Genomic DNA, 25,418 nt, shown 5'->3' with positions numbered 1-25,418 from the left:
CATGCTGCAGACCAACTAAGCCCATGCGCCGCAACCACTGAGCCTGTACTCTAGAGCCTGCAAGTCACAACTACTGAGCCCGTGCTCCGCAACAAAAGAAGCCACCGCAATGAGAAGCCTGCTCACCGCAACGAAGAGTAGCCCCTACTCGCCGCAACTAGAGAAAGCCCGCATGCAGCAACGAAGACCCAACGCAGCCAAAATAAATAAATAAATTAAAAAAAATTAATTATAGCCTGTGAACCCTAGTGGAATCAGAGAAAGTTGTTTAGAAAAATACAGGAATGTAAGGAGCATTCTAAACATCTATGCAGATTTTGAGTCTTAAGGAAATAATATTGTGAGAAAATAAACTTCATCATAGCCTTGTCTTAAGAAGAAACAGAGATGATGCTTCCTTTATGTGAAATGTTCAATGAAGAACACTTCTCACTGTTTTCAATACCCATGCTCCATGCAATAAATACAAAATAGGCTCACAAATTGCTTATTACAGATCTATGGCTTACCTGGGATCACAGAGAAATTTGGTTTTCTCTCCTTCTTCTCTCCAGATAAGCCATTCTCGAAAAGAAGGATGTACAAACATACGAGTCATGTCTCTGCGCTTGATTAGGAACATGGAGAGGTTCTCCATTCTCTGCTGAAAATCCTCCCATTCTAGCGTGCCTTCAATGCTGCCAGCATTGATGGCTTGGAAGATATGTTCATCAGTCAGTGGGTGGAGAGAGGCCACTGCCACATTCAGGAGAGGCATCACCCGGTCAAAGGAAGACTGGGTTGGGAACTTCATATTGCACTGGAGTAAGTAAACCTCAGAGAGTGAAACAGGAACTACTTTGTAGCTAGAGCTCTTTAACACTAGATAGCCTTTCTCTATGAGGTCAAATGTGAGTTTCAGGTATAGATAGGACCCTTGACTGAGTGTCTTGAGATGAGAACTGAGTTTGCCAAATGTAGTATTGTCCATTTTGCCATTAAGTGAAATATTATTCTGGATCTCTGAGCTGCTGTGTATCCGGTGCAGGATGTAAGCCTGCAGGTCCTGGTCTATGGCTTCATTCTCTTCTAGTCGATCCAAAAAAATCCTATGGAAAGGCAGCAGCTTGGTAATTTCCTAAAACAGATGGAGAGAGAGAGAGAGAGAGAGAGAGAGAAAGACCTTCAGTTTCCCCTAACTCTTGTGATAAACTACGAGGTCCACAAATTTATTCTGAACTTCTGAGTGGTCAAAGAAAAGAGGGAAATACGATCGAGTATTAGTGTCCATAGATTAAGACATATTAGTTGCACAGGAGGGACACTTTTCCTAATATTGAGACTTAAAGTAACTTTTATGGGTCTTCATAAAGGGCACTTTAGGAGTGATTTAATGGTCACTATCCTAAATAACACTCACTCCTAAAATAGAAAAGAGAATGCCACCTAACTTCTGTTGTAATTTTTCTCAGCGTAAACCATAGCCTAATGTCAAAGTACAACTCACTAAGATAAATGTAAAAGGACTTAAAGAATGTCATATAAAAATGTGACCTTCTATCCCACCTGATAAAAATGACTTTATTTTAATGTAGGTTTTTTGGAGATGCCTTAGCCCAAAGGAACACTTCTAATAGCGGGAAGCTTGGTACCTTGGTGATCTGCTTGGAAATTACATTGGGGGAAGGTGACAGGGCTTTGTGGTGACTCTCATGCTCTGGAATCCATCTTTTCTTATCTGCTTATAGACTTTGCTCCTGTAAGTATCTATTCCCTCTCCTGCATTAATTTCCTCTTCTCTTCTCTTTCTGTCTTGTCTCCACACAGACATGTGACTCCATATTCCTCCCTCCAACTACTATATCTCTGTTCCCATGTTTAGCAAAACCTAACAGAAAAGTTTTCTCTACTTACTGTATTTCATTCCTCCCTTCCCATTCTCTCCTCCATTTGCTGCAATCAGGCTTCAATCTCGTCACTTCACTGAAATGGTCCTTGCCAAGATGATCAGCAATCTTCATCTTGCCAAATCCAATAACCAAGTTTCATTTCTCTTCCCCCTCAACCTCTCAGCAGTATCTGACACAGGTGAACACATCTTTCTTCTCGAGTCCCCTCCTGCAGCTTTTGCTTCCACAGCATGGTCCCCTCGTCTTCCTCTTAGCACACTGGCTACTCCTACCCAGCCTTTTTGGCTGGCTCCTCTCTCATTTCTCAGTCCACCCAGGGCTCACGTCTCCATTCTTTCCTCTTATCTGGCCACCCTCACTCCCTAGAATAGTTGGGTCCCATGGTTCTAAATATCATCTATACATGGATGATGTCTAATTTCATATTTCCAGCTTAGTCATTTCTTCTGAGCTCTCATCTTCTATCTCCGTCTACTCAACAATGACACCTGGATGTTTCATAGACAAACTTAATGTGTGATCAAATCAGAACTACTAAAATCTCCCCCCACCACAAAACCTCCACATGTCAATAAATGGTATTACCACTAACCCTACCACCAAATCGTAGGAACTATCTATGATCCTTCTCTTTTCCTCAAACCAGCATCTACCCAGTTGCTCACCAAAACCCCACAATTCATCCTTGAATCTTCTCTCTTGCTCATTCCCACATCCAGCCCATCATCAAGTCCTTTTGATTCTTCTTCAAAATATACTCCAAATATGACCACTTCAGAGGGTCTCCACTGTTCCCACTCTAGTCTAAGCCACCATCACCTTTCACCTGTACTTCTGCTTCCATTCTTGATCCCCTACATATTATTATCTACGCAGCCAGCAGCCAGAGAAAGTCAGTCAGATGTCATCACTTTACAAGGCTTCTTGGAGAGGCCTTTCCTATCTGCCCTATCTAAAATATGTCACCCTCATTTACCCCTTTACTCTGTTATGTTTGTCTTCATAGCACTAACACTACCTAAATTTTTAATATATGTTCATTTTTTACTTTATTACTTGTGTTCCTCACTAGAATACAAGCTTTATGAGGGCAGGGATATTGTCTGTCTTGTTCACCATCGTATCCTCAGCTCTTAGAAAGAGCCTTTTATACTTGAAGTATGTAAAAAATGTTTGTGGAAATAATGAATGATCGATTATGAGGGTTCACTTTTAAAGACCTAGGAATTGTTTCATTGTCAGCTAAATAATTTTAAAAAGTTATTGGTTGAAGTGAATGAAGTATCTGGGAAGTTGTTGCAGGTCTTGATCTATGAAGACATTGACATTTGGACTTTGAGTGTATAGTACTTTTCCTGTTCTTTGGCACAGCTGAAAAATTAAAGTTACGTGGTCTACCAAGTCATACTTAAAATGTCTTTTGAGATTGCACACGGCATTATATAAAAATATAAATGAAGAAAAAAACCAAAACCAAACAAACAAAAATTATATAAACGAAGATATCTCCTAAGTACGTACTTAGTAAAACTAGTCAGAGACTGTGTTCCTGGAAGTTTCTTTTATTCATCTTTCCTCTTTAACAAGCTACTGACCAGTAATGGCGGATTACATAATTTTTAGTGGTAAAGATGCATTTACGTTGATTCATTCACATTCCTCAAATTACTTTGAGATTTTAATAACAAACATCTGCCAGTCGGTGGTCAGGATCAGAAGTACAGTCTTTGATCAAAGAAGGCAGACTGACCTAAAGTGGTCAATCTATAGGAAAAATACTAAATGCCTGGGAGAGGGGAAAAGGAGGGCACCGAGACTCTTTTCTGTATATTAACAACTGTCTTAAGGGAGTTGCATCAGAATAGTGGGAGGGGTGTATAATATGCAAAATTTTAATGTTCTTTAAAAGAGGCTATGGTTAGGGGAAGAAAGGTTGAGAAACCCTGTTTCAAACCAAGTGTGAATATGTAAAGAATGGAAAAAACCAGCTCGGCTACGCTGTGAGTGGGAGAGAAGGTGGAGTCATTTCTCCTTAGCCTGTATGTCCTTTACAGGCACAGTTCCAACACTCCTGGTCATTCTTCGAGGCCACAGACTGAGGGATCAGTGAGTGAGCAGGGGTGGTAACTAAAAAGACCTCTAATCTCCCAGTTGCAGTAAATTTAATATAAAGCCTTAATATTGCCAATATTTCTTAGAAAAAGAAATAGATAGAAGAAAGTCCATCTTCATGCTATAGAAAGTTGAGAAACAGAGGGAAGAACTAGAAAATCTGACTCTACACTGTATATTGAACTGGATTTTGCCTGGCATTAAATGATAAAAAACATAAGACAAAAGTCAAACAGTGAATTAGAGTGTTACACCATCTATTTGCTTTGCTATACTCATGACAAAGTCTAGGAAAGTGGACTTTCTTTTCATGCTTTTTTGAGGGACACTTTATCAAAACTTACCCAGAGCAATGGAAATGGGAATTTGAGCTACGAGAGTAGTATACAGAGAATGCTCTCTCTAGATTGTATCTCTTACTCTCAAAATATGCTCGTTGGGAATTACTCTTGCTAGCGCTCTAGGACATGGTAGAGATTTGGAAAAGCTCATCACTAAGGGTACAAGGACCTAGAACTTTTTCAGTTTAAGAACTCTCCAAGGAAAATAATTTATGGTCCAAAAGCAAACAAACACATACCTGTAAACTGGTCCTAACTGTTACAATTAGTTTCAGCCAGGAAGGAAATTTTCCAATCATTTTACTCAGAAATGATACAATTGTATCCCCATAATCCGGTTTGTGAAATTCTGCTTCATTTAATCCATCAATTAAGATGATGAAATCTCCATCTGGGATTTTTCTCTCTGAGATAGAAAGAAACAAATTACTTAATAATTACAAGTGGATAAGTGAGTTCTTTCTGGGTCTTTGATCACATATCTCCTTGGAAGAAAAAATTAGAAAAGGTCTGTTGTGTGTTTAGTGAATGCTAAGGGTACGTAATTTATTATAAACACGTGGAATAATTCATTTAGTGGGTTCATTTTGCTTTTCACCAGGTATGAATGTGTTTGTCACATAAATAATATATAAGCATATGTATCATCATCATCATTTCCCCCATGTTATCAGTTGTGAGACAGCCTGAGCAATGCATTTATGAGAATTTGCACATGTAAATTTATTTTTCTCTCATACCTGAAAAAGCTGGAAAGAATGTTTTTCTCCCCCTCAGCCCCCCGGAATCTGACAGCATTAAAGAGAACAGTATCACATGTTCTTTGGGGAATTTCCAAAAAAAAAAAAAAAAAAAAAAAGGTCTAATTTGGAGTCCACAGCAGTATATAAGACTATATGTGAATACGTAGTAGGAAGGAAGGGATGGAGGAACAGAGAAAAGGAATCCCAACCAACAGACAGATCTACACTAGGCAGGCTGGATTCCAAGATCTTACAGAACCAGCAGCTTCCTAGACTATACCTAAAGCAGCTTCAAGGAGACCAGACCCTTACGTGATCTTTCCAGGGGAGCAGGAGCCATGTAGGAAAGACAAATATCTTTTGTTTCCCTTTCCCGCCTGGAGTCTATACTATCCTAAACTGACAAAATCAGTTTATCGTTAGGGCTAGGCTGCAGAAGACTTGGTAAGATTTCAGGTTTCCACTCCCATTAAATGCTCACTGATTCTTAAACAATACTGAACAATTAGAGATTAAAAAAATCCCCTGGCTGAATGAATATTTCAGTATAAATGAATTGCAAATAACAAGTAAAAGTTCCTAGTTGGTAGGACCTTACAGGTTCTGAAGAGAGGAAAGCAGGGGAAGAGAGAAAGAAGTCACTGGATGCCTGAAACAGGAAATAGGTTATATCTGAGGAGGAAAAAGGAAGTGAAGCTGGGGACAGAAGGAAAACTCTGAGGAATTCTGTACCACGTTGGTTCTTTTAGCTTTTTTTTTTTTTTTTTTTTTTGCAGTACGCGGGCCTCTCACTGTTGTGGCCTCTCCCGTTGCAGAGCACAGGCTCCGGACGCGCAGGCCCAGCGGCCATGGCTCACGGGCCCAGCCGCTCCGCGGCATGTGGGATCCTCCCAGGCCAGGGCACGAACCCGCGTCCCCTGCATCGGCAGGCGGACTCCCAACCACTGCGCCACCAGGGAAGCCCTCTTTTAGCTTTTGAAAGAGTCAAGACTAATCGAAACTCTACATATTTTTGTTTCACATTTGAAAATATGCAGATTTTTTGCATGATTAATAAATCTTTATATTTCCCCTCTAAAGTACAAGCTTTACATAAAGGAGTTTAATTTCAATAGCCTAAGTACTATAAATTAGTTCTCAAATTATGAAGAGTTTCAACTATCACTTTCATCTGGTGACTTTCGGAAGAGAAATGAACTATGGATTTCAGCTCTCTAACTGTTAACAATGATTATTAATGAAATGGCATTCTAGATGATGTAGGGCTAAGAAAACACATTACTCCTTTAGGGAGTCCAAAGAATTCCGGAAGGGAGAGGAGTTGCTTGGAACTAATTGGGATTTACCCACACAAATGGGGGCTCTTAAGTTCTTGATTTTGAGGACCTTGGCTCCCTTTAGCATACTTGTGTCTTTAATTCCCACAGAGGAATTTTCTAATTGATTCTGCTTGGTGATATACTAGAGCTATCCTTTGTTACTGAGTAGAACCTTAAAGTATCGTGCAAAACGCTGACTCTCATTTTTTAAAGAAAAATATATAATTTGAAATCTAGCTCTTGAATCGAAATTGAAAGTGTTTTCAACTGAACTTTCCTGGAAAGAAAACTCCAGCTACCTTTAAAAAACTCCCTATTTTAAAAACTACTGTGATAAAATTTATATATAATTAATACAATTAATTGTGAAGATCTTAACTGTACACTTTGGTGAGTTTTGACAAACATGTATACTCATGTAACTAACATCCTGATCAAAGTAGAGAACATCTCCATCATTCCAGAGAGTTCCCTGAGGTTCCTTCCCAGTTCTCAATAGGCAACCACTGTTTTGATTCATATCACCATAGACTATACTTGCTTCTTATGCTTGATATAATGTTTCTGAGATTCATTTATGTTGTTGAGGGTATTATTAGTTTCTTCCTTTTTACTACTAAGAAGAATACTGAGAATTTAATACTAAGATTTCATTTAATATCCATCGAATGAATATACAATTTGTTTATGTATTCTTTTGTTGAAGGACCTTCGGTTGTTTCCAGTTTTTAACTACTATGAATAAAGTCAATATAAACATTTTTGTATGAGTCTTTTTGTAGACATATATTTTCATTTCTTTTGGGTAAATACATAGGGATAGAATTGCTTGGTCATAAGGCAGATTTATCTTTAACTTTATAAGGAACTTTCAAATAGTTTTCCAAAGTAGCTGTACCATTTTAAACTCCCACCAGCAACGTGTGAGGGTTCCAGCTGCTTACCATCCTCACCGACATTTGATGTTCAACTTTAAAAATGTTAACCACTGTAGTGGGAGTAAAGTGGTGTCTCATTGTGATTTTAATTGGCATTTCCCTGACGACTAACGATGGCAAACACCTTTCTATGTGCTGGCAGCCTATTTGAATATCTTCTTTTGTGAAGCATCTAAATTTTTTGTCCATTTAAGAATTGGATTATTTATCTTTTCAGAAATGATTTATAGAAATTCTTTAGATACTATGGATACAAGTGCTTTGTCACACACGTACACAGAGTGAATTACTTTCTCCCCTTTTGTGATTTGCTTTTCCTTTTCCTTAGTGTATCTTACGTTGAGCAGACATTTAACATTTTGATGAAGTCCAATTTATTAATTTTTTCCTACATGGTTAATGATTTTTAGGACCTAAGAAATCTTTACCTACCCCAAGGTTGTAAAGATATTCTAAGTTTTTTCTATTAGCTTTAGAGATTTAGCTTTTATATTTTGGACCATGATCTATCTTGAATTTATTTTTGTGCACCTATGGTGTGAGGTAAGGATTAAGATTCATTTTTTTCTCCATACATGTATCCAGTTGTTGTAGCATCATTTGATGACAAAAATTCTCTTTTCCAAATTATCTTGGCATCTTTGAGGAAGGTCAACTGACTCCATATGTGTGGATTTCCTTTTAGATTTTCCATTCTGTTCCACTGACCTATTTATCTATCCTTGTGGGAATACCACCCTGTCAGGGGAGTGCTAGAGCCAGCTCAAGCTGGTTCATGGGAGCTGATTGCTAAATTTCTTATGGTCAAATCAGGCCCCCACCCCTGGACTGATTGTTAAACATTTACTAACATATTACTGCCTGTCATGATTTCTGTAGCTTTATATTAAATCTTGAAACCAGGTACTGTTGGTCTTCCAGTACTGTTGGTCTTCCAATTTTTTTTCTTTTTTAAGATTGTTTTGGCTATTCACAGTCCTTTGAATTTCTGAAAGTTGTCAATTAAAAAAAAAAGTCCTGCTGGGATTTTGATTGGGATTATGTTGAATCTACAGATCAGTTTGGGGAAAAACTCCAATCTACAAACATGGCCTATCTCTTCCATTTACTAAGTTCTTTAATTTCACTCTGCATGTTTTGTAGCTGTCACTGTGGAAGTCTTACACATCTTTTGTTAAATTTATTCTTAAGCATTTTGATTCTATAGAAAACGGTATTTGCTCCAGTTATCTACCGCTGCATCAAACAGCTAAGAGTTACTCAAATGGCTGGGAAACGGAATCATCTGCAACAAAAACTCACATGTTTGGTGTCACGGCCAGAATGACTTGATGACTAGAACAGTCAACTGGAACACTAACATACGGCTGCTCCATGTGGTTTGTACTTCCTCACAGCAGGGTAAACTCAAAGTAGTCAGTCTTTTGACATGGCAATGCATACCCCCAAAAGCAAGTGTTTCAGTGAACAAGATGGAAGCAGCATGACCATTTATGACCTAGCCTCAGATATCACACAGCACCATTTTGTAGTATTTTATTGGTTGAAGCAGCCACAAGTCTGCTAAGATGCAAGGGAAGGAGACACAGACCCTAAATCTGGATGGGAGGAATGTCAAAGATTTTGTAGCCACGTTTTAAAACTGCCACACTACTTTTTAAATTTCAGTTTTCAGTTGTTTGCTGCTAGTATATAAATACAACAGATACTGCATATTAACCATATAGACTGTAGCTCCACCTATGTTAATTCTCGTAGGCTTTTTTTTTTCTTTTGTAGATTCCTTAGACTGTTCTAGGTAAACAATCACATCTGCAAATAAAGACAGTTTTACTTCTTCCTTTCCAATCTTTATACTATTTGCTTGTTTGTTTTCTTATTGTGCTAGCTTGGACCACACATGGAATGTCGAATGTTAAGTCGCCTTGCTCCTGATAGTAGGGGAAATGTATTTAATATTTCATTGTTACCTGCATGTCCTTTAGGAGACTAAGTTTTCTTCTATTCTTAGTTTGCAGAAAGTTTTTACTGTTAATTGTAATATTTTGTTAAATGTTTTTCTGCATTTGTTGAGATTACAGATATATATTTATATAAAGACATATAGATTTTCTCATTTATTTTGTTAATATTATGAATTACAGTGATTAACTTTCAAATGTTAAACTAACATTGCATTCCTGGTCAAGTAAAACTAATCATTTTGCTATTAGTGTGTTTCAGGATTTTGCTATTATGGTTATGAGGAATACATGTCTGTAATTTTCTTTTCTTATAAAGTCCTTATCATATTTTGGTTTCAGCATTAATGCTTGTCTAATAAAACAAACTGAGAAATGTTCTCTTTTCCTTTATTTTCTGAAAACATTTGTGTAAGATTCATATTATTTCTTCTTTAAATGTTGGATACAATTCATTAGTAAAGCCATCTGAGCCTGGAGTTTTCTTTTAACTTACAAATTAAATAGATAAGAGCTAGTCAGATTTTCTCTTTCCTCTTGAGTCACTTTTGGTAAGTTGTGTTTTTTATAGAATTTGCCCAATTTAAGTTGTTGAATTTATTGTTATATAGTTGTTCATAATAATCCCTTATTTTTCTTTTAATGTCTGTAGGAACTGTAGTGCTAGCTCCTCTTTCATGCCTGATGTGTTTTCCTCTCATTTTCTTTTTTTTTTTATTTTTATTTTTTTTTACATCTTTATTGGGGTATAATTGCTTTACACTGGTGTGTTAGTTTCTGCTTTATAACAAAGTGAATCAGTCATACATAAACATATGTTCCCATATGTCTTCCCTGTTGCGTCTCCCTCCCTCCCACCCTCCCCATCCCACCCCTCCAGGCTGTCACAAAGTACCGAGCCAATATCCCTGTGCCATGCAGCTGCTTCCCACTAGCTATCTACCTTACTGCGTTTGTTAGTGTGTATATGCCCATGACTCTCTCTCGCCCTGTCACAGCTCACCCTTCCCCCTCCCCATAACCTCAAGTCCGTTCTCTAAGAGGTCTGCGTCTTTATTCCTGCTTTACCCCTAGGTTTTTCATGACATTTTTTTTTTCTTAAATTCCATATATATGTGTTAGCATACGGTATTTGTCTCTCTCTTTCTGACTTACTTCACTCTGTATGACAGACTCTAGGTCTATCCACCTCATTACAAATAGCTCAATTTCGTTTCTTTTTATTCCTCTCATTTTCTTGATCAGTCTTCCTAGGGGTTTATTCATTTTAACTATTAATTTTTTTCTATTTCACTGGCTGCTGCTCTTGATTTTTATTATTTCCTTCTTTCTGCTACCTTTGGTTTTATTTTCCTCATTTTTTTCTAGTTTATTAAGTCATAAACTTAACCACTGATTTTATGTATTACTCAGTTTGAAATATTCTGTAATTCGCTTTGTGATTTCTTCTTTCTCTAATGGGTTGTTTAGAAGTACACTGCTAAATTCCTAAATATTTGGGGATTTTATGTGTATTGATTTCTAATTTAATTCCATTATCTCAGAGAACATTTTCTGTAAGATTTTAATTTCTTGAAAATTTCAGACTGATTTTATGGTCCAGAATAAGGTCCATATGCACTTGAAAAGAATGTATATTGTGCAGTTATTGGGTAGTGTTCTATAAATGTCAGTTGGATCAAATTGGTTGACAGTGTTGTTAAAATCTTCTATATATTTACTAATTTTTGTCTACTTGTTCTAACAGCTACTGAGAGAGAGGTGTTAAAATTTCCAGCTATGACTGGGTATTTGTCTATTTAGCTCTTTGGTTCTATTAGTTTTTGATTCATGTATTTTGAACCTCCATTATTAGGTTCATACACATTTAGGATTACTTTATCTTCTGATAAATTGGTCCCTTTATGTTTATCAAATGCCCCTCTGATAATACTCCTTGTCTTGAGGTCTACTCTGCCTCACATTAATAGACCCACTCCAGCCTTCTTATGCTCCATGTTTATAGAGTATATATTCTTCTATCCTTTCACTTTCAATCTGTGTCTTTAAATAACCTCTCCTGCAGACAGCATATGGTTGGGTCTTGTTTTTTATCCAGTCTGACAGTTTCTGCCTTTTGATAGAAGTATTTGGTCAATTTAAATTTAATGTAATTATTGATATGGTTGATTTTAATCTCTCATCTTGTTCCATACTAAAAAAAATTATTCTGTTCTTTCTTTCCAGGCTTCTTTTGGATTAATCAAACAAGTTTTAGTATTTCATTAATTTTATAAATTGTGTTTCCAGTTATTGCTCATGACGGTGATTTTCTTTTAAGGGTAATTTGGGAATTTGATAGAATAATTAAATTCACTCAGAACAACATTTACCAATGGGGATATCTAAAGCTGGTTATGGAGACCTAAATGAGAAGCAAATATATCTAGTAGCAAAATTAAAAAACACATGAATTATGGTTGAGAATCCAGAGCTGAGTCTGCATGCATTTGGATATTCTCCTTGAATTAGCCTTAAGATGTAGATCCTTGTATCACTGACTTTCCTTCAAGGTACCCCTACATGTGAGCAATTTCTATGTTCACTTATTTGTTCAAAATTTATTTCCTGAAATGCCTACTATGTCCAAGGTGAGGTAACCACTATGAAGGATAAAAGTTGAACAAGAAAAGGTTCCTAACTTCAAAAGCATGCAATTTAGTCAAAGGAATAAGTACAGAAATAACTAATTCTTATAAAGCACAAAGTATAATATCTGACGTATAATAAATGTTCAATAAATGTTAGTAATAAAAATTTAAGTTCTTACTATACATACAACAGTAATGTATGAAGTACCACAAGTGAGATTTAAAAAAGAAAAACCTGTTGTCAATTTGGAAGGATACTGTAACTTACTGGAGGGGGCAGGTGGATCAGCAGGTATTTCATGAATGAGGTGGTATTTAAGGTGGTCCTTGAAAGATGGGTAGAATTCTGACAGGTAGAGATATGAGGAGAAGGTATATCAAGAAAAGGAAACAATGAACAAATGTATGGAGGCAGGAAAATGGAGGGGAGTATTTAAGGATTAATGGATACTTTGGTTTACATGTAAATACAGGGTTCGTAAGGGTAAAGGTAGATAATAAGGCTGGAAAGTAGGCTGGATCCAGGCCACTAAGTACCTTAAATGATAGGTCAAGGAGCTGGAAGTTAATTCAGTGAGGTAATAGGGAAGCACTGGAGGTTTCTGAACAGGGAAATTTAGTGATCAGAGCAATGCTTTACGAAGCTTTATCTGGAAGCAGTACATAAAGTCTAGAAGACTGGAGAGACTGGGCAGAGACTACCCACCAGGTATGCCATTAATGGGTTGGAGGTGTGCCTAAAAGTGAATCCCTTCAGCCCTCAGGGCTTCGGGGCATTTGTGCAGCTGTAGCCTCAGGGCCAGCCATGTCCAGCCACGAGGAGGCATGATTTTTTATCTCAATGTGCTAAACAAATTTTAATAATTTTCCAAGTGTGTTACGATGTGAAAGAAGCACTAGACCAGGAAACCAGAGAAGACCAGGAAGGGTAGCAACACAGATGTGATATCATGGGCAGCTGAGCAGCCTTCAAGGTAACAGTGGTAGGAATGACTCTGAGATTAACGGATGTGAGAGACATCAGGAGGGCAGAATTAACAGGATTTAAAGATTGACTGAATGTACAGAAATTTCTTTTTAAGTTTGCTCAAAATACTTGCAGAGAAATTCCAATGTTTAAAAAAGTCTAGGGTATGGTAAAGCTAATAGGTAGGTCGTAGAAGTACAGATAGAGGTCATCAGCATTGAGAAGAGAAACTCTGATATCCAAGTAACTGGCATGGAAGTTCACATAACCGAAGATAGAGGCCGGAAGAATGTAAATTCTTATAAGTATCTCTGAGATGCTCGAGAAAAGTATATAAGTCTCTCAGGAATAAACAGGATTGCTCAGCAATCTCATGCTTACTCAGGTCCTTTTCTTCGGCTTCCAGCACTGACAGAACATTAGGAAGGGGGTGAGGCAGAGAGACGGGTGAAGGAGGAGATGGTTACATTTAGGTCACAGCCGACACTTGAGCTACAGAGTTAAAACGGAGGAAAGGCACGAGGCGTGAGAGGGGGATGGATCCCATTTCATTTTCCCCCACTTCTTAAAAATATCTTAACACCTTTTAGTGGACAATTAAGTAATTTTTAGCATATACAGTTATGCAACTCTACATGCCATTTCATTTTACCTGACTGTGGAGTAATAAAAAAAAATAGCAAATATAAAAACTGAGGACGTTTCTAACCATAGAAACTCCACGGCACTGGGTTGGAGTCATGGCTTTACTGATTTATTTGAACTCCACGGAAGGACTGGTAGCTCTACTACCTTTAGTTCAAGAGAAATGCTTTATATTTGGAAATAAGAATGAGAATTTTTACAAATAAAGGAGGAAGTAGCAATTCCTGGAGGAATTTTTATTTTTTCAGGTAAAACCTCTTATTTGTTAACTGTATCCTGTAGGAACATTTAGTTTTTGCAGTGTGATAAAAATGATCATTTTTATAGCATGACCCCAGGTGAACTTGGGCTTCAGAGCCTCCACCTTCCACCTGCTTTGCACCTCATCTGTACCTTTGTGGAGATTCTCCAGGGGCTCCAGCACTCCCCTCCGGAAGGAGGCCATGGGATCTTGAACACAGGACCGAAGGCTCAGCATGCTCTGTAGGTGAGGCTCCCGGAGAAGCTGCTCCCGATAGGCCGCCAGCTGCGGTGAGCGGCAGAGCAGGGCAGCAACATTGTGGACGAATTCCGGCACCAGGCAGGTGTAGGCATTATCTGCTTGGCAATAGTGATAGGCAACCACCTAAAAAAGAAAGATGAGAACACAGACAGGTTTATCAGTAGCAAGAGCAACAGTCATGGCTACTGTACAATCATTCTCTAACACTGTCTTCTGTCTCCCCACTCCTCAACTTCTTCAAGTAAAAATAAAAGCTGCTAAACTTTGAAACTGCCTGATTTATCTAAGGTCAGAAATTTGACCCAATATTTCTCTTGTATATGTATGGTATCATAATTCGTAATTAAAATTTATAAATACAAATTGAGTTTTCCCTCTGGATTATAAGAAATAGGAAGCAGGCCTGAGAATAAAGATTTATATTAATCTCTCTAATATTTATTCAGCATAGAGTAGTAGAGGAAAGAGTCTGATATTGTAACAAAGCATTAGGGATAAAATAACCAGAGAAATACCATATGTTAGACTCAACAAACATACGCTCCTAAGGCATATTTTAAAAATTATTAAAAAATTATAATTTCATTATAAACATCTTATAAAAAATAAAATGACTGACTTAAGAATTCTCACTAAGTATTTCCTGAGCACCCAGAGAGAATCAGAATTAGATAACAGGAAGCAGAAAAGGAGTGAGATTTTTGTCAGATGCAGGTGTTAAATTCAAAGAACTTAGAAAATGTATGCATCTTAATACCGTTCACGGTCTGGCCTGTCAGGCTGGAACCTGCAATTTTAAGCTCTGTTTTTTTTGTGTGTTTTTTTTTTGCCGTACGCGGGCCTCTCACTGTTGCGGCCTCTCCCGTTGCGGAGCACAGGCTCTGGACGCGCAGGCTCAGTGGCATGGCTCACGGGCCCAGTCGCTCCGCGGCACGTGGGATCCTCCCGGACCAGGGCACGAACCCGCGTCCCCTGAATCGGCAGGCGGACTCTCAACCACTGCGTCACCAGGGAAGCCCTGTTTTCTTCTTTTTGTTTGTTTGAATTTGCACAGGATTCGCTCTATACCTTCTGGTTGTTCCCTCGGCCTCAAGGTCAAGTGCAGAGCGTGATTTTAATCTAGACCACTCTGTTGGCTCAGTACTACCTACAAAAGTGATGGGATTGTGCAGATAACAAGAAACTGCAGGGGAGATTCAGCCTGAATGTATGGAAAGCATTGACATGGTGCTCAGAACATACAAGCGCACAGTAATGTTAGCGGATGCCGCCACCACCATCATCATTGCCTTCCTTCTCCTCTTTCATCACATCATCTCCATCAACATCACGGTCATCATCAAGCTTCTGTATACCCTCTCCTTTTCAGCTACTGGCTTTGTAACTACAGGCATTTGAAATTTGCCCTAGGAGCATGCATAGATATACCACTGGGACCCCAGCTCCTCAATCATCTCTCAGAGAACAGTCATCCACGAAAGTGTTCTGCTTTGAAATGACTCTTAATCTAGCTCTTTAACAAATGCTGGGGTTTCCCTGGTGGCGCAGTGGTTAGGAGTCCGCCTGCCAATGCTGGGGACACTGGTCAAGCCCTGGTCTGCGAAGATCCCACATGCTGGGGAGCAACTAAGCTCATGCACCACAACTACTGAACCTGTGCTCTAGAGCCCATGAACCGCAACTACTGAGCCCATGTACCACAATGACTGAAGCCCATGTGCCTAGAGCCCGTTCTCCGCAACAAGAGAAGCCACCACAGGGAGAAGCCCGTGCACCACACCAAAGAGTAGCCCCAGCTCGCCGCAACTAGAGAAAGCCCACGCACAGCAACAAAGACCCAACGCAGCCAAAAATAAATAAATAAGTAAATAAATTAAAACAAAACAAAAACCCAAATGCTGGAAATGCCACTTTTTAAAAAACACCTGGAATTGTTCTCATTAAGCATTAAGAAAACTGAACAATACAGGAAATGTTACTACACATGTAAAGCTGAGGATAGGAATTGCTTGTGAGTGAAGCAATGATGTCTGAGCACAGTGTGGAACTGGAAATGAGGAGGTGTACTTAGAAATCTCCACTCCTTTCTGTAGACAGATTGATTACCGACCTTAAGCACAACATAAGGAACCCAAAGAGAAAACTTGGCAGCAATCCATCTGTGCTCTCAATGAACAGTGAATGTCAATGGTTATGCCCACAAGGACACAGATCTCCACTTTATAAAAAGCAAACAGCAAACCTCTGAATCAATATGAACTTTCATCATATTTTACCTCAATTGATTTCACATGTCGAGGCAAAGCACAGCTGAGCAAATCAGCTGTAACTTACCCTTTACCTAAAGTAACGGGATAGGAGTTTGAAGATAAAAATTCTAAAATTTAGGAAGAGGGTTCTTTTACTGATTTCATTGAAAATCATCTGCGCTCTTGGCTGTATGAGGTTTTATCTAACAAAGATCATTGCTAAAGTTGCCCCTTCTGTGGCTGCCTTTCTTTCTTTTAATTTAAAAAATTTTTAGGCATTCTAAATATAAAATCTCGACTCCTCTGAAGAATTCAGGCAGAAAGACCATTCAACATCTTCATGAAATTTGTAGTTTGACTCAGAACTGATCATCTACTAGACATTTCAAAGCAGCTACGCAGTATATAAATGTACACACAATCTGTCAAAAACACTTGGTACTTCCCCTTAAATTGTCTATTGACATTATCTACAACTTTTCCTACATATGCAAATAGGAAACAAGTCTGGGAATGTAGTTTTTTCCTGCCTTCTCTCATTGTACTAGTGTTCAGTGATGGATAATAGATCACTCCCCACAGCTCTGAGGAAGTCATCACAGCCACCCATACTCAGTCACTATTATTACAACTTCTTGGAAATGGTTCAGAATTAGTCCACCCTCAATAAATCAGCAGGTAAAACCTTTCTGCCTGGTGAACTCTTGTCTCTCACAATGACCTGTTGAAATTTCATTTTCAGCTATGTTTTTCTTATGTTATTAATTTTTTTCCATCTCACATTTTCCTTATGTTAAATCTCTATACTTTTGATTAAAACAATTCTATCCAAAATATATCTAATATAACCAAAACTGTAGTAATTCTTTGAAGAGGACAGTGAGTAACTTTTAGATTAATGCTGTGAGGGAGGGAAAAAAAGGCCAGGTTTGTAGACTATACAGACCAAAAAAAAAAAAAAAAAACAGTAAGACTGGAGGTCAGTATCGCCTTGGGTATAAAAAGGTTTTGATTTAAAGCTATACACAAGCAATGATACAACTAAGCAAAATCCTCATCAAAGGCCTTAATCAAATGATTGAATGGCAGCAAACCTGTCAGGCTTGTGTTAGAAGTCCCAGGCCTTCACTCTTTAAAGATTCTTTTCTACTTCAAATGAATAATCTGTGACAGGATTAAGCTAATCTCACATAAAGAAAAGGCAGCTTTGAATATCTGGAACTCATTTGGACATAAAAATTTAATTTACATCATGACTGGCATTTGCATTACTTAAATTCTAATGTTGTCCCTGACCTTCCTTCAGGTCTGCTCTCATATTCTTATTCCCTGTCTCCTTCTCATCACTTCTTGAATGCCCTCACCACCACCTGATTGATTTCTGACTCAGCGCATCCCTTCCAACACTTCGGGTTACTTTGGCTTTTTGTGTTTCTAGGGACCTGAAGGCTCAGTGTCAAAAACTACTTTCTCTGCCTTTTCTCCTGTCCCTCAACTCTGACTCTAATCCCCATCCTGGGACTGGAAGCTAAGAATAATTCCAGACTTGGGTTCGGCCTCAGTAATTTTCCAGCTTGGAGCTCTAACTTTTTTTTTTGTCAGTAGGACTTTTATTTATTTTTTAAAACTTTTTATTTTGAGCTAGTTTTAGACTTAAATGTTGCAAAAAGATGTGAGTTTCCGTATATCCCTAACCCAGCTTCCCCCAGCGTTTTGTATAGCCGTAGCATAATTATCAAAACCCGGAAATAACACTGGCACAACACTATTGACTAAAGGCAGTACTTGAATTTTGTCAGTTTTCCACTAATGACCTTTTTCTGTTCCAGCATTCTATCCAGGACCCCGTGTTGCATTTAGTTGTCATTTCTCCTTAAACTCCTGTAGTCTGTAAGAGCTCCTTAGTCTTTGTCTTTCATACCGTGACACTTTTGAAGAATCCTGATCTGTTATTTTGTTGAATGTCAGTCAACGTGGGTTTGTCTAATGTTTTCCTCATATTCCAACGGAGACTTTTGGGCAAGAATACCACAAAAACAATGTTGTGTCACTCTCAGTGAATCATGTCATGGGGTTCATGATGTTGACATGTCTTGTTACCGGTGATGCTGACCTTGATCGCTTGGCTAAGATAAAGGTTTCTTCTACGTTTCTCTTCTGTAAAGTTACTGTCTTACCCTTTGTAGTTAATAAATATCTTGGGGGAGATACTTTGAGAGAATGCAAATCCTGTTTCTCCACAAGTTTTTGCCCATTACCTTTAGTATCCATCGGTGGCTGCTGTCTGCAACATTATTATTATTGTGATGCTGTACAACACGGTGACTATAGTTAACAATACTATGCTGTATAGTTGAAAGTGGCTAAGAGAGTAGATCTTAAAAGTTCTCATCACAAGAAAAAATTCTGTAACTACAGGAGCTGATGGGTATTAACTAAACTTAGTGTGGTAATCGTTTCACAATATATACACATTTCAAATCATTATGCTGTACATCTTTAACTAATACAATGCTATATGTCAATTCTATCTCAGTAAAACTGGGGGAAAAGCACTATGAGAGAGGGAATATAAGATGTTGGTACAACACATCTAAGTAACTTAGGAGAGCCAGAGAAGTCTTCTTGAAAGTAAAACTTAAGCTGAGATCTAAAGGATGAGGTGGAGTGAACAGGCACAGGAGTGTCCCAGGCAGAGAAAAGCAATACGTGCAAAGGCCCTCAGGCAAGACACAGCTTTACACTTTCAGGAAATCAGTTTTAGTGTGGCTACAGTGGAAGTGAGCTGGGGGTTGTAGGAGATAAGACAGAGCAGAGGTTTTCATCTGGGGTGGCTTTGCTGCCCACGGGACACTTGGCAACGTCTGGAGACAGCTTTGGTCATTACAACCGGGGGTGGGAGGATGCTACTCGATAGTGGGTAGAGGCCAAGGACACTCCTACACATACCACAATAAACAGGAAGGCCCCAAACAAAGAATCCTCTGGCCCACAATGTCAATGGTGCTGAGGCTGAGAAAACCTGAGCTAGATATAAAAGGTAAAAGCCCTTTATACTAATACATGTGATGTTTCAAGAAGGGAGTGTGGATTCCATTTAAGGGCAAGGAGGAGCCATTGACAGGTTTTATGTAGCAAGAAGAAAAATACGTTTTAGAAAGATTACTCAGGCTTCAGTATAGAGAACAGACTACAATTTAGTCACTCATTTAACACATATTTCTGTGCAAGGCATTGTGCTAGGAGCTGGGGACAGAGTGGTGAACAATAATTTAAATACTGACCATTCTGGTGAAGGAGACAGATAAAAAACACAAGATTGACAAAGGAATAAATAAGGTTGTTTCCCATATTCAGTATCCTGAATGTAGATGTAATCTGGGTCTCACTATAAAATTTCAGTGTTAATTTTTAGAGGAAAAAAGCCCTAGACACATTTTATAAAACATCATCTATAGGTTACTTGTTTAGTTCTGATCACATTTCTCCTAAAATGTAAATCTTTTAAAAAATACCCAACTGGAACACAAACCAAATCTTATACTTCACTGTTGTCATTTTTTGTTTTTCTCTCTCCATGTGTGTATGTGTGGCTTAAGTCTCTGTATTATGCTCAACACACATGTGTGAACTGCTGAAATGATCACTTCCTTGGCTGATAGCTTTAACAGTATCAGCAACAATCTCAGGAACCGTATCACTTGACATCCTCCTGATTTAGTACAGAACTAGTCTCTTGGCAAGGATGACATTTCAGTTTTCTTTCTTTCATAGATTTCCTTCGGTGAAAAAAACCTTTGCTTTTTGTATCACTGTGACACTTCTTAAAATTAGTTGGCTTCTCTAATTAGCTTTATTTCAGATGTATTAGCTTCTTAATATAAGGACTAAGCTAGTGACAATTTACCTAATGTGACAAGAGCTTCTAGATGCATAAAAACTTTTTTTAAAGACTTTTTTTTGGATGTGGACTGTTTTTAAAGTCTTTATTGAATTTGTTACAATATTGCTTCTGTTTCATATTTTGGTTTTTTGGCCGCAAGGTGTGTGGGATCTTAGCTCCTCAACCAGGGAAGCTAAGCTAAGCAAACCCGCACCCCCTACATTGGAAGGTGAAGTCTTGACCACTGGACCACCAGGGAAGTCCTGCATAAAAACTTTTTGAAGAAGAATTTTAGGTCAGCAAAATTTCTGAAAGGTGCCCCTTCATTATGACTTCCTTACTTTAAAGCCACTCAATTATCGACAGATTTTCCAAAAGAACACTAAACAAAAATCCTTTCTGTCACACTACAGAGGCAGCACAGTGGTTAAAAGCATGGACTCTGGAGCCTGCCTGCCTCAGTTTAAATCTGGTTTCAAGTCACGTACTAGTTATCTCAGCAAGTTGTGTAACCTCAGAGCCTCTGTTTATCTGTGAAATGGAGAAAAGAAGACGACTCACTTCATTGGGGTGAATACTGGCTCTGTATCCTAGCTCTGCCATTTACTAATAGTAAGACCTTGGGAAAATGAACTATCACTGAAGCACAGTTTCCTCATCTGTAAAATGGGGATGATAATGACCACCTCGCAGGCTTAAGAATGAAGAAGTGAAATAACAAATATAATGTAAAAAGTACTAAGCTCAACACACATTAAGCCCTCAGTAAATGGAAGTCAGCCTCTCCTTGTCTGGGGAAGTCTGCATGTATGATCACTTGGTGGCAACAGACTGAAAGCCTGGAAAATCTATGGTTGTTATAAAGTCACACACCCAGGAAAGGCCCCGAATGAGATCTTTGCACTGCTCTACTGTGATTATACTTCAGAACACGTAAGATTAACTGGAAATACATTTAAGAGATGTACACCTAGCAAAACCTGTTACTTCAAGTGGGAAGTGTTTCTTCAATAAATAAAATTGCTTGAAAGTTGTGACAAGAACTCTTCAATGTTCTCAATTATGAAGAAGCATAAGAAGCGGCAGGCATACTATGAAATACCAATGATAATTGATGATATACAAGCACCAACACTAAGAACTCTGGCTAGCAAATCAAGAAGTTTTTCAAGGACACTTTTAGTTCTCATATATTAGCTTACTTTATGAAAATACTAACTGGTTTGAAAAGATAATTTCTGCTTACCAGTTTGTTACAGATGAGAAGCAAGGTTGTTGGCTTCTGCTCTATGCTCCTACAGCACAAACTTACACCTGAACTGCAACCTGTGGCACAATTACTGGGATAATATTCAATTTTAATCTAAGGGGCCATTTGTTTTAGATTTTTTTTTTAGTGTAAACTTCACAATATCCCATCTCTAGGTGTGAACAGATGTATTTATATTTTGTTTAAGGAAGAAATAAGTGTGAAATTTTAAATATGTTCCTTGAGTAAGTGTAAATAATCACTAATTTCTCACTTATAATATTTAACATTTTCCAAATATTGAACTAAACATCAATTTTAATCTAAAGGGCCATTTCTTATATAATGTTTAATATAAATTTAAAAATATCCCATTTCTAGGTACAAAAGACATTTATTTATATTTTGCTTAAGGAAGGTATAACCATGGAATTTAAAATGTGATCACTTTTCAAGTAAGTACAGTCACTAATTACCTACTAAAAATAAATAACATTTTCCAAATACTGAACATAAACATCTTGGGACTTTTTCTCTTGATGAGAGAGAGGCTAAGAAGTGACAGCATGGGGAGACTTTCTTTTTAGCACTCATCACCATCTGACATATTACATATTTGTTTGTTAATTGGCCTTTTCCCACCACAAAAATGTGGGCTACATAACAGCAGGGATTGTGCCTGTCTTGTCCACTGCTTTAACTTCAATCTTGTGTTATAGGCATTCCAAGCATATATTCTAAATGAATAAATAAATGACTGTGATGATGAAAGCTCTTCAGCATTTGTGTATTTCTTTCTTTTTTTTTTTTTTAGCATTTGTGTATTTCTAAGATGACAGTTATTCTGATTGTTCTAAAGAAGAGGCAGGAGTCAGCTTAAATGGAATATTTAGAAAAGTAAAACAAAGATGTCTTTTTTTTCTTTTTTTTTTTGGCTCCACTGGGCCTTCGTTGCTATGCACGGGCTTTCTTTAGCTGCAGCGAGTGGGGGCTACTCTTCGTTGCGGTGTGCGGGCTTCTCATTGTGGTGGCTTCTCTTGTTGCAGAGCATGGACTCTAGGTGTGTGGGCTTCAGTAGTTGCAGCACGCAGGCCCTAGAGCGTGCAGGTTTCAGTAGTTACAGTGCATGGGCTCAGTACTTGTGGTGCACTGGCTCTAAGGCATGTGGGCTTCAGTAGTTGTGGTGCACAGGCTCAGTAGTTGTGGCTCGCGGGCTCTAGAGCAGAGGCTCAGTAGTTGTGGCACACGGGCTTAGATGCTCTGCGGCATGTGGGATCTTCCTGGACCAGGGATCGAACCTGTATCCCCTGCAGTGGCAGGCGGATTCTTAACCACTGGGCCACCAGGGAAGTCCTCCAAAGATGTCTTTTAAAGTTGCACTGACTTAGCAATGAATATAAGGGAAATCTCAGACCGTTTTCAGAAGCCCATTTATAAATGGATGTGTACCAATAAGTGGGGACAACTGAAAACGTATTTGGGGGAAACGTGCTGTTTCTGGCTATAAGCTGGACAGGATTTCTATGAGGAAATTAGAACCTTATGACATTGAAGATGGCTCCCTGTTCCTCATTACTAATTAATCATGCCAAGAGATTTCTTTAAATACTGGAGACAGGCACTCTGCACTCTATACTTCTCCTTAAAATCCTCAAAAATAAGGAGAATAAGAAACAGAAATGCAAACTCCATTGATTAGGAATATCTATCTCTAATCTTAGATTATAATATATAAAGATGGAAAGTGGATGTAGGATTAAACAACCTAACAGACAGAAGAAGGTGAAACAAATGCCTGCTGGGGTTAACAACAGGAATGAGCCAAATCATCTGTCAAACCTCAGAAAAGCATAGGAGTTAGAAGCACCAGGTACTATGGAAGATGGGGGTGAGGAAGGAAGTTGCAAACACAGAAACTATTATATGAAGTTTATATAAAGAGCAGTTAGATTCCCAGATATCCATCCCTATCCTGCCCAGCCAGGTGACTACCTTCCCCAAAACCCACAGGAAAGAGAAATTAAAATCACTAGAGAAACTAAAGCAGAGAATCTAGGCTTAGGACACATAGAGTAGGTGAGGATCAGGTGCAGGACTGAAAACAAGGGGCTTAGGTAAAAGGCTGCAGCCTAAATGATGAAACTCCGCCACCTCCTACTAGCTCCAGAATGTTGGCGACCAGGTTATACACCCTCCAGGAAATTGGTGGATTCTTTGCTAGAACAGTGCAAGGAAAAAACTTATGGACACTGACTTTTGGGTTTTCCCATAAAGGCTGGTGGGTCATCTTAATGCTCTATAGTTAAGCTCTCCATATATACAAGCTTCCATCAGTTTTTTGGTGCCTAACTATTAAGGAAGAGATAAGAGAACATACTGCATCTATAAAACAAAAACAGTATGCTATAAAAAAGAGGGGTACAGGGACTTCCCTGGTGGTCCAGTGGTTAAGACTCTGTGCTTCCAATGCAGGGGGCTTGGGTTCAATCCCTGGTCAGGGAACTAAGATACCACATGCCAAGCGGTGCTGCCAAAAACTAAACTAAAAAAAAAAAAAAATCTCAGCTTCCCTTTTGGCACAGTGGTTAAGAATCCACCTGTCAATGCAGGGGACACGGGTTTGATCCCTGGTCTGGGAAGATCCCACATGCCACGGAGCACCTAAGCCCATGCGCCACAACTACTGAGCCTGTGCTCCAGAGCCTGTGAGCCACAACTAGTGAGTCTGCACGCCACAACTACTGAAACCCGTGCGCCTACAGCCCGTGTTCTGCAACAAGAGAAGCCACCGCAATGAGGAGCCCGTGCACCGCAACGAAGAGTAGCCCCTGCTTGCTGCAACTAGAGAAAGCCTGCGTGCAGCAATGAAGACCTAATGCAGCCAAAAAAAAAAAACCTCAATTACAAAAAAAAGAAGGGAACAACTGGGGGAAATAAAGACCTATTGGAAATTAAAACTATGATAGCCAAAAAATTTTTTGTGAAAGGATTGAAAGGTAATGTTGAAGAAATCTCCTAAAAGTGGATAAACAAATAAGAAACAGAAAAGTTAAGAAGAGTAACAATACAGGCAATCTAATTTTTGACTAAAAGGAGTTGTAGAAGGAGAGAACAGAGGAAGTGGTGGTGAGAAAATTTTCAATAAATACTACAAAAGCATTTCCCTGAATCAAAAAATATCTCCAGGGCTCACTAGGTACCAACAGAATATGAAAAAAAGACCCAAGAACAGTGGTGATAAAAAGAAGATTCTGGGCTTAGTGGTTGAGAGTCTGCCTGCCGATGCAGGGGACATGAGTTTGTGCCCCGGTCTGGTAAGATCCCACATGCCACGGAGCGGCTGCGCCCGTGAGCCATGGCCGCTGAGCCTGCGCGTCCGGAGCCTGTGCTCTGCAACGGGAGAGGCCACAACAGTGAGAGGCCCGCGTACCGCAAAAAAAAAAAAAAGAAGATTCTAAAAGCTTCTGGAGAGAAAAAAGGTATATATAAAGAATTAGGAATAAGAATAGTACCATATTATTTAATAGTAACACTGGAAGTTCAAGATGGATGCCTTCAAAATTCTGAGGGAAAATAATTTTTAACCTAGAATTATGTCAAACAGAGTAATGTATGAGAATGGAATAAAGATGCTTTTAGGAACATTAAGTCTCAAAAAACTTACCTCCTATGCATTCTTTCTTAGGAAGCTACCAGAGGACGTGCTCCGTCAAAAATAAGGAATACAATCAAGAAAGACGATGACATGGGATCAAACACAAAAGGGAAGTAACAGGAATTTCCAGGATAACAAGTAGGTGGTAAGACTTGAGAGCATCCTAGGTCCAGATTAGCTCGATGGAGAGCTCTAGGATTTCCAGGGTTGGGGGGGGGGGAAATGTAACTGATGTGGAAAACTGTATTGAGAGGCATTTTACAAAGCATTAAGGCTTATGGAATGACAGCCATAGTTTTGAAGGAAAATAAGCAAACTTTACAATGAGGCATTTC

At 38.7% G+C, this 25,418-nt stretch overlaps 1 protein-coding gene across 1 annotated transcript in view; it reads right to left on the bottom strand.

Moving 5' to 3' along the window:
• Window positions 1-25,418, bottom strand: part of TANC2 (tetratricopeptide repeat, ankyrin repeat and coiled-coil containing 2) — a 361,552-nt gene that overhangs the window by 66,357 nt on the left and 269,777 nt on the right. The window contains exons 12-14 of the mRNA XM_060133247.1: window positions 13,939-14,170; window positions 4,582-4,748; window positions 510-1,117 (exon numbers count right to left, since the gene is read on the bottom strand). Of these exons, the coding sequence (XP_059989230.1) occupies window positions 510-1,117; window positions 4,582-4,748; window positions 13,939-14,170 (1,007 nt within the window). The remainder of the gene's footprint in view (window positions 1-509; window positions 1,118-4,581; window positions 4,749-13,938; window positions 14,171-25,418) is intronic.

Source organism: Lagenorhynchus albirostris, chromosome 20, assembly GCF_949774975.1.
Source record: "Lagenorhynchus albirostris chromosome 20, mLagAlb1.1, whole genome shotgun sequence".
NCBI classification, from domain to species: domain Eukaryota; kingdom Metazoa; phylum Chordata; class Mammalia; order Artiodactyla; family Delphinidae; genus Lagenorhynchus; species Lagenorhynchus albirostris.
This window is presented reverse-complemented; position numbering and strand designations above follow the sequence as displayed.